This window comes from Scylla paramamosain, chromosome 21, assembly GCF_035594125.1.
Source record: "Scylla paramamosain isolate STU-SP2022 chromosome 21, ASM3559412v1, whole genome shotgun sequence".
Classification (NCBI taxonomy): Eukaryota; Metazoa; Arthropoda; class Malacostraca; order Decapoda; family Portunidae; genus Scylla; species Scylla paramamosain.
In genome coordinates this window covers 8,841,499-8,850,766 of record NC_087171.1, presented here as the reverse complement: position 1 = coordinate 8,850,766, position 9,268 = coordinate 8,841,499, and the positions used below count along the sequence as shown (strand labels likewise).

The 9,268-nt window shown below is 49.1% G+C and overlaps 1 protein-coding gene across 1 annotated transcript; it reads right to left on the bottom strand.

Annotated features, from left to right (window-relative positions):
• Positions 1 to 4,350: 4,350 nt before the first annotated feature.
• On the bottom strand, positions 4,351 to 7,768 carry LOC135110952 (serine/threonine-protein kinase pim-1-like). The gene is made up of 4 exons (XM_064023669.1): positions 7,525 to 7,768; positions 7,183 to 7,400; positions 5,607 to 5,982; positions 4,351 to 5,259 (listed from the first exon to the last, which is right to left on the bottom strand). The coding sequence occupies exons 1-4, from the start codon at positions 7,637 to 7,639 to the stop codon at positions 4,832 to 4,834; spliced, it is 1,137 nt and encodes a 378-aa protein (XP_063879739.1). The 5' UTR covers positions 7,640 to 7,768; the 3' UTR covers positions 4,351 to 4,831.
• Positions 7,769 to 9,268: the final 1,500 nt, after the last annotated feature.

The following is a 9,268-nucleotide window of genomic DNA, read 5'->3' as shown; positions in this document are numbered from 1 at the left end:
ATGAAAACTTGGACATTTAGAAGCGAGAAAACCGTCTTAATCTGCGATCAACTCTATTTCATCTTGACGTGGCCGGCTGTTAATTTTCTCTTTTGGTGAATGATGGTGGTGGTGGTGATGGTGGAGGTGGTGGTGGTGGTGGTGGTGATGATGGTGGTGGTGGTGGTGTGAGTGAGTAATTGAAATGTGAGTGGGATGTTTCCATGTGAGAAGGTCGGTGATAGGCGTTGCTGGGAGATAGTGAGTGCATTAATTACCTCGAACTTACCTACACATATAGGGGAGAGCAAATTATAGATAGAATAAGGAAAGAAAAGTAAAATAAAGATGTATTACTGAGGTGAAAAGGAGGCTAGGTCATCTCCCTCTCTTTCTCTGTCACACACACACACACACACACACACACACACACACACACACGTATACTATAGAGGCAGTCGTGGTTGTGGTGATGGCAGAGACAGTATAGTAGTGGCCTTATTCATTAACGGAAAGGCATAGAAACGCCACACTCTTTGCTTTGCCAATCTGCCAATACTGACACGAGAGCACTGAAGGCAATACTGGGAAAGCGTTTCTCGCCACACTGCAGCGATGGAGGGGCCTGCATTTGTGGGAAGGGGGTGGGCCGGAGAGAAATAGAGAAAAGGATGGGGATTGTTGGTGAAGACACATCTGGGAGGGGAATATCTACTGCAAGGAAGATACGAGACGGTTATGGGAAAACTGGGAGGATAGATATTGAGGGTGGTGGTGATTGATAGTGGGGAAGCTCAGGAAGAATGAGAAGTGACGGGGAGGATGGGGGAAACATGGATAGGAAGGAGAGAGTTAGTAGTAGTGGGGATGGGAGCCGAGGACTGTGTCAAGAGTAAATGGGTTATGAGATTTAGGACAAAGGAAGAGGAAGAGGGAGAGATGATAATGACAGGTGCTAATCGGTGCTGTTTCTGTTGTTTTTAGTAGTGGTGTTGGTGATGGTGTTACTGATAATGGTGATGTTCATACCAAGGAGAAGTGATAATGGTGGTGATGGTGGCAATGGTGGTTACTCCAGTGGGTGTGTATAGGATCTAGGAATCAGACCTACTTAATTTTGGTGGTGACTGTGGTGGTGACAACTGCTTCCAGCATATACATAGAAAAGTAAACAAACAAGTAAAATGGACGTCATAGGAATAATAATAAAAAAAAAGAGAGTTATACCGATATATAGTAGTGGTGGCAGGGGGTGATAGTGGTAAGGACTGGTAGAAGAGAGACTTAAAAAGGAGAGGACATGTTTATCAAAGGAAAGAAAGAAGCAACATTGTCTTGATACACTAATGGTGACAACAGTGGTCGCTATGCTGGTGATATTAGTAGTGGTGACAGTGATGGTGACAACGGCTGGCAAAACACGGGATAAAAACTTAGTCTGCGTGTGTCAAGCGATAAAATAAGTGGTGTTCAATTGATACACTAATAGTAACAATGGCGGTGTGCATGGTGGAAGTGACAGAAGCGACGAGAGACAATGAAAGCATGGCACATAGTGCTTACTCATCTTGGTGATTACTGTAGGTGTGACATACTTCTCCTAAAAATGGCATTAAAGTGAATCAGTTCCTTCTGTGGTGCAGCGTCTGGTAGTGGTGGTGGTGTGTTAGTGGCGGCGGAGTAAGCGTGGGCGAGGAGGAGGAAGAGGGGAGGACCTGGAGGAGGAAGGGGGAGGAGGAGGAGGAGGAGGAGAAGGAGGAGAGGTTGGGTCCGCTTGGCAGTCGGTGCATTGCCTGAGTATTGATTTTCAGCAGGCACACCTGGGAAGGAGTGCCTGCGCTGCTCTCTCTCTCTCTCTCTCTCTCTCTCTCTCTCTCTCTCTCTCTCTCTCTCTCTCTGGTAGTTCTTCACGAACATGATGGCGTCACGATATCAAGACACTAACAAAGACATTCTATTATTTTTCATCCAGGCAACGAGTGATCAGTGTTTTCCTGTTTTTTTTTTTACGATGCATGTTTTGTGTATGTACAGCGGATCAGGAAAGAGAGAGAGAGAGAGAGAGAGAGAGAGAGAGAGAGAGAGAGAGAGAGAGAGAGAGAGAGAGAGAGAGAGAGAGAGAGAGAGAGAGAGAGAGGGAGTAATAATCAAGTACGCAGTCATCCCACCGGGAGGAGGCAGGACACGCGGGCAGCAACGTGAGGATTCCCGCCCTCCTCGCTCACCGTTGCTTCTACTTAATGTTCGACCTTGAAGCGACTCACCCTCGCCGCCGCCTCCCCTGAAGGAACAAGCCCAGCCACCGCCCCTCGCACCACAGTGAAACGTGCTTCCCAAATCCGTAGACTGCGCATTTTACAACCTCTCCATCTTTTCTTGCGAGACATCAATGTGCTAAGTTTTTTTTTTTTTTTTTGTAGAGATGCTTACAATTTAGTGAAAGAAATTAGCAGGTAGAGCGCGGTACGTAACCACTGCATGCATAAAAGGATAGTAAAAAGTACGTTTATAAACTGATGAATAATTAAGGTAATCTCATTCGAGCGTGAGTAAAACCTTGACGTATTCTGAAGAGAGTGGCAGGCACGTTCTTTTTTGTTTTATATTTTGTTAGTGTGTTGGCGCGGCAGGGCGTCGGGCGTGGCTGTGGCGCGGCGTGGTAAAGTGGTGGTGGCCTGAGGCACGGGTGGAGTGTAAGGATAATAACACCCATGTATTCTGTATACACGAACTACGGAGGGTGCGATGACTGGCCGGCTATGAAGCGCGGTAGAGAGGGTGGGTGGTAGAGGGTAGTAAAGGATGGGAAGGGCCAGGGTGCTGGGACATGAAGCTGGCAAGGGGGGGATGGCAGCACAGATTCAGATTCAGATTCAGATTCTTTATTCCACCAGCGGTGGTTATTATGTACCATAGGTCTTACATCATTTTAAGTCATCGTAATACATGGTTGATAAACACATAATAAAATGTACACTAAAGCTATACATTATTATTTTCGAATAAGAGAGAGTTTTTTTAGGTTAGTCTTAAAAGTGGACAAGTTCTGAGCTTCAATGATGGTGGTAGGGAGTCTGTTCCACAGCCTGGGGCCCAGCACAGCGAGAGCCCTGGCACCACCATTTATTCTGATTTGAGGAACATATAGATTGTTCTTTTGTCTAGTGACATTGTTTGTAACGTCTTTTATGGAGGTAAAACATAGAAGCCATTCTGGATATGATGTCCGTAAAACTTTATATATTGTTGTACAGATATTAAATATGTGTTTTTGTTTGATTTTTATCCAATTGAGTTCTTTAAAGAGAGGAGACACATGATCATATTTCCTGGCTCCTCCCACAGCTCCTTTAGCTGCAAAGTTCTGCAGTCTTTGTGTCATACTCAGTATTGTGTTGTTTGTTGATCCCCATAATTGAATACAGTAATCTATCGTACTTAAGACGAGTGACTGAACGACGACTGTTCTTGTAGATTTATCACAGAGATATAAGGAGATTGACAGGAACGTGTCAAGTGATCAGTGAAGGGTGGTGGGAGTGGAGGTTGGCAGGGGAATGACGGGGAAGGATGTGGAAGCCGACATGGGAGGGTATGGATATGTGAAGACTGGCAGGGAGGATATGGGAAAATCTGGCATGGGAGGGGTGTGGACAGTGGAGGCTGGCAAAGCTAAGATGTTAAGAGTGGAGGGTGGCAGGAGGTGGCCGTGGAGTTGGTGGTGAGGCAGAACGGAAGGACTTTTTTTTCCTATTCTCCTCCTTCATCCCTCCACCTCCCCACCCCTCTCTCTCTCTCTCTCTCTCTCTCTCTCTGTTTACATTTCCTAGTGTCGAGGTTACGCTGGATCGCCGTCGTGCGCTATCCAGCAGGGACTTTCCGCTCATTATCTTCCGGGAACAAGTCTTCGCTTTATAATGTCAGTAGGTGTGATCACTAGAACTACTATTGCTGGTACTACTACACCTGCCATTACTAACAAGACTAGCCCATATTACTCACTTACATTATAAGTCTTATGTAGGGTAAAAAAATTATCCGTTGCTCCTCAAACCTGTGTAAGTTTAAACCAAAGCCAGACTGGTTTACTGGATAAAGTAATGAAGTATCCGTAGAGTTTCACGACATTCCAGTCACTTCCTGTCACACCTACTGTGGTCGTGCAGGCTTTCGACGCAGCCCCTTCCCTCCCCCACTTTGAAGTTTCACGTTTATTGTGACCTGAATATGCTACAGCAAGTCTTGACAGGTTAATGGACGTGCCCGAGTGTGTGGTCCCGCCGTTCTTCCAGCCACCTAATCACTGTCATCACCACCATTGCTGATGACGTATCTCATATTTGTCTTGTAAGGTCTACACAATACACATGCTTAAAGTTCATGAATTTTATTTGCGCTATTTTGTTTTCATTTTTTACAAAAAATATTCTTGTATAAACATTTAATACAAAAAATTGGGTTGCATTGATGGCATCAGTACCTGACAAGTCAGGCAAATCTTAATTGCATACAATATGTACAATATAACTTAATATAAATATAACTTTAAATTACATTACTTACAACTTCTCTTAGAGAAAATACTATGACATTGGCCAGACCAGAGGCTGGCAATGTGTTTGAGGCTTTGGTGAGATTAGCGTGCACGAGGCACCGGGGAGGGGGGGGGGTTTGGAGGGAGGGGGGTAGCACCGTTCAGGACAAGCCTGAGGGCGCCGCCCCGACACCTGGGAGACGGGGCCCGGGGCGGAGCTGCGAGGTATGGCGACCAGCGCCTTTTGGGCGGGAGATACAACTAAGGAGAGGTTGGGGGACTGACGAGGACATCAGCACACTACCCTCCTCCCGGCCGTCAAAACTCTGACTCTGACTCCCGAGAGGCATCGCTGCCCGTGGAGTGCTTGTCCAGGGAGGAGGCGTCGCTGTCAAGGTGAGAGTCAGAGAGGAGGTCCATGTGGGGTCCTAGTGAGCCGCCCATGCATCCGATGAGGCCAGCACCGGAGTCTTTGGGGCCCATTAACCAAGGGTGTTGTAGGATCTGCTCGAGGGTTGGCCTGTCCTCGGGCTGGTGGCTCAGGCACAGGCGGATGAGGTCCATGCAGTCCTCAGAGATGGGAATTCTAAACGTTACTCTGGCGGCCAGGATCTGGAAGTCCTGTGCGAAGGGAATGTCGCCGCAGACCATGTCATACAGGAGAATACCAAGGGACCATACGGTGGCGGGCCCAGCGAGGTACTGGTTGTGCTGGAGCCACTCAGGTGGAGCGTACACCTTGGTACCTGCAACAAGCGGAGAAGTGGTGGTCAGTATCGATAAACAGTGAAGGTTAACGTCTGAAGTTGCAAGTATGACTTAACACCTGCATAGCTGGTGGTATGAATAGATGAGCTTTATTCGTGTTACATGCTAAGTCTGGCAAGTTTATAAAAGGGAAGTAGGGTGGTGACGACAGCTGTGGGTCGCGTGAGCCAGCGTCTGGCTCGGCGCCACAATAACCCGACTCCCGGCGCCGCTCCGACCCGCCACTATGCCACCGACCCCCAAGGTGACGTCCGTGACGCGGACTCACCTTTTACAAACACATGTTTAGCAAAGGTAACAATAACAAGTAAGCATCGAAACTCACCTCCATCAAAGTCTGTGTAGATGTGATCCTTGAGGAAAGCTCCAGAGCCGAAGTCAATGAGCTTCAGGACCTTCCTTCCTTGTCTGTCTGTGGTGATAAGGAGATTCTCGTCCTTGATGTCTCTGTGGATGACCCCTGCAGCATGACACTGACGCACGATGTCCACCACTTGGCGGAAGAGGTAGCGCGCCTCGGGCTCCGGGACGGCCTTCCGCTCGGTGATGTAATCAAACAGGTCCTTCACTGCCTCGGGACGCTCCATTACGATGATGAAGCAGTCAGCAAGTTCGAAATAGGCGATGAGCTTGATCACGCCAGGGATGTGAGCCGCCTTACGGAGCAGGCAGATCTCGAGAGGAACTTTCTCACCGTTAATCTGTTGAGGAAGAAAAACAACCATAAGAAACAATGCAAAACAAGATTTTAAGTTTACGAGCCGTGCCCAATACCAAACGCAAGACACGGGTGTGGTATTCCTGTTCTAGTAAGGATCCAAAAGTTTATTTCAGGAAGCCGTATCCGGCTACTTTCACTTGGCAACTGGCACGAGTTTGACTAGTGTTTGGCAACTGAGTCCCCACAGCCACACACAAGTTTTCCCTGACCCACCCACAGCAACTCACCGCAATCAAACGGAAAAAAGTTAGTTTATATTTGGCAAGAAGCTCTTTCACATTCACGTGCAGGAGAAGAAAACCAATGCTGCAAATGTGGGCGCTGTTCAGTATGTCAAGTGTGAAACTGCATAGAACTGGGAAGCCCAGACGGGCCTGGAAGTGGGTTTTACCCGTCCCTTCCCCACCTTCATCCCCACTTAGCCTATCCAGTCACCATGTCCTGGCCACTCGTGCCAAACTGGAACTTCACACTTGTTCTATGTAAACAAAACATCTAACATGCGCTATCCTGACAACTGTTTCCATGCCGGTAACTAAGGGGCAAGTTTCATGGCGCGTGGCAACTGACAGGGCGCCACCGAGTCCTTGGTAATCAGCCTCCAGGCAGCGCTTGACCCCTGCACCGCCGCCCTCCCTCCCCACCTGTCGCCACATTCAACGTACCCTAAACAGCCTCTATCAACACAACTACACTATAACATTATACCTAACATCACACTCCGGGGCGATAAAATGAGAGTCATACTTCCAGTTTTATGAAATACCAGTGTTGATTGATGTGCAAAAGTCAAGTTGCGCAAGCCAGTCACTCGACACAGGCTGCTGGTGCTGCTGTTGCTATCACCTTTATCTCATCCCCCGCTGCTGAACCCGCCCTTCCTCGCAATGCAACACACTGGTCACCAAACACTACCCTACAACATGTCTCCCAGACCCGTTTCATGGTCCCGTACGTTACACAAGCACAGGTATACTGCCAGACAGCCGTCTTCCTTCCCCCTTCACTGCACCACTTTCTAAGTCCTCGCTGCTCAGTGTTTTGACTCTGAACCCACACTGATGAGCCTTTGATATGAAAGTTTATATGGGGCGAGTAACTGCTTAACTTGACACTTCAGAAAAAAAAACTTAATCACTCCACGTACACAACCACACAAACAAAACACAAGTCGACGTACCTTTCCCCATGAAGCCACTTTATTCTTGGCCACTTGTTTGATGGCGACTGGAAGGTTGTCCTTCACCCTGACGCCAGAGTAGACTCTGCCGAAGCCTCCTTCACCCAGCACACCGTCCACAGTGTACTGACGATCGAAGGGCAGCTGCGACGAGTAGTGGTGATGGTGATGGTGGTGGTGGTGGTGATGAATGTAATGGTCACGGATTGGCATGGCCACTGCAAAGAGGAAATTAATAGTAGGTTAGTATTTGGATTAACACACTTACTCCTATGTTCCACTCAATTCAGTTATTGCAGGATCAACAACACTGGTCACAGCCAAAGTCCAGTTGACACCAACCTTGTTTGACCTTTTCTTGCGGAATGCCCATCACGGGACCTGAGTTCAGGTAGTTATTCACTGTATTGATCACTTTGAACATGTTTTCTACAGTTGTTGCCACTGTCGTGGACATCACCTGCCCGAAGTAAATCCAAGTATCGCGCAAGGGATATCTTGCTGGGATCAACGACTGACAAGAGCGACTGAACGGAGAAGCAGCGCACAACTCCGTGGTCGCCGTAGTACTATTAACGTTCGTGAGGGGAGGAAGCTTTTATGGCGGAGCGTTCCCCCACCAAAACACAGCTAATAGTATTAGCGCCATTTTTTATTTTCATATTATTCATTATGATGTAGTGCATAATGTTTTATTTAAGTCATAGAAAGCGTCAAGTGTATGTTAAGAAGTCATGTCATCGTGTGAAACGTATAAATTCCGCGTCCAGACGAGGGACTAGTTTCTTGGGCGGAGTGTTACTGTCTAGATGGGGTGCGACGCGCGCCTTGTCGTGACGTCACTCTGGTATTCAATACAAACGCAAGGTTGCATACGCATACACTCACGTTCATGCGAGTTGGTTTCTGTGAATGCTCAAAAACATCAATTGTTTATTGAATTCAACTAGTCTCCTTGGGCATCATGGGAGTCAACGGAGTAATGGAGCGATGTCCCTATAGTGGACTGGCAAGGAATGCGGGCGACGTGGGCAATCCGTTAGCCGTGACGACGGAGGGCAAAATCCACTGACAATCCCACCTTCCTTTCGCCAGTACATGCCAACCTGGACATCACCCTGCTGCCTGCCTTAACAGTACCTATGGGGGCATGGGCATATATTAGTATCTCACACCAAGTCAGTGAGGCACTGTGTGGGCGGCGCCTCGCGCTGCCGTTATGCGGAACCCGCCGCTGCAGGCGCCACCCGGCGACGCCCACGGCGCGGCACTCCTGCCGCTGACATTTCGCCGCCTGGAATCCGGACGGATGTGGCTAAAACATTGAGCGTCCCAGAGTCCGGCGGCGGGCGGGGCGGGAGGCGGCTGCCGCTGCATTCGGACCCAGCCTTATCGACCTGCCTGCGAGCATCTGCTGAGATTAGGGGGTCGGAGGTGCGTGTGTGTGAGGATGTGTGGGGGGACGTTGAGTATCATATGTGTCCGTTACAAGAAGCTCAAAGTTTGCTTGAATGTGTGAGCGTGACTATCCCTTAGGCACGACCTTCCTTCACTTCTCCCACTTTCACTCCACCTCTGGTGTCATGAGAGGGCAGCACTCCCCACATTACTGCCTATCCTTGCTTCCGCCCACAGGACCCCACATCGGACGAGCACCCCTTCCTCAGATACGACACGAGTTGGGGATGAGATCCGAGTGGAGACGACGAGCTGCGGGGGGCAAGGGTACGTGAGGCGTTTCGGTGGTGGATGCTGAGGGTAGGGAGATGGGGGTGGGGTAAGGGCGAGGACCTGACCCACCGTCGTCTAGGGTTTGGTGTGGGGTCTGAGGCCACGTGGTCGGTTAGTCCTCGGAGGTCTGCACAGTGCGCCCTAATTCCTCCCATTCAGGACCTTTAGACGGCGAACCCTCCCTCTTGTTACCAGGCAGGGAGCGGACGGCCTGCTCCTCTTCCTCCCCCTTATCCTCGTTTCCCGCCCTACTCAGTTTCTCCACTGGGGCGTCTCCGTCAGTGTTCTCAACCTATTTCACTTCCCACTCGTATTCCTTCGCCTTCAGGGTATGAATGACACGCAGTGAAGGGGG

What these genes read in the sequence shown, in the direction of transcription:
- LOC135110952 (XM_064023669.1), bottom strand. Translation starts at nt 7,639, where the DNA reads ATGTCCACGACAGTGGCAACAACTGTAGAAAACATGTTCAAAGTGATC. An exon ending in GCAAGAAAAGGTCAAACAAG is followed by an intron (nt 7,401 to 7,524) that starts GTTGGTGTCAAC and finishes TCCTCTTTGCAG; the next exon opens with TGGCCATGCCAATCCGTGAC. An exon ending in AAGTGGCTTCATGGGGAAAG is followed by an intron (nt 5,983 to 7,182) that starts GTACGTCGACTT and finishes CTTCCTCAACAG; the next exon opens with ATTAACGGTGAGAAAGTTCC.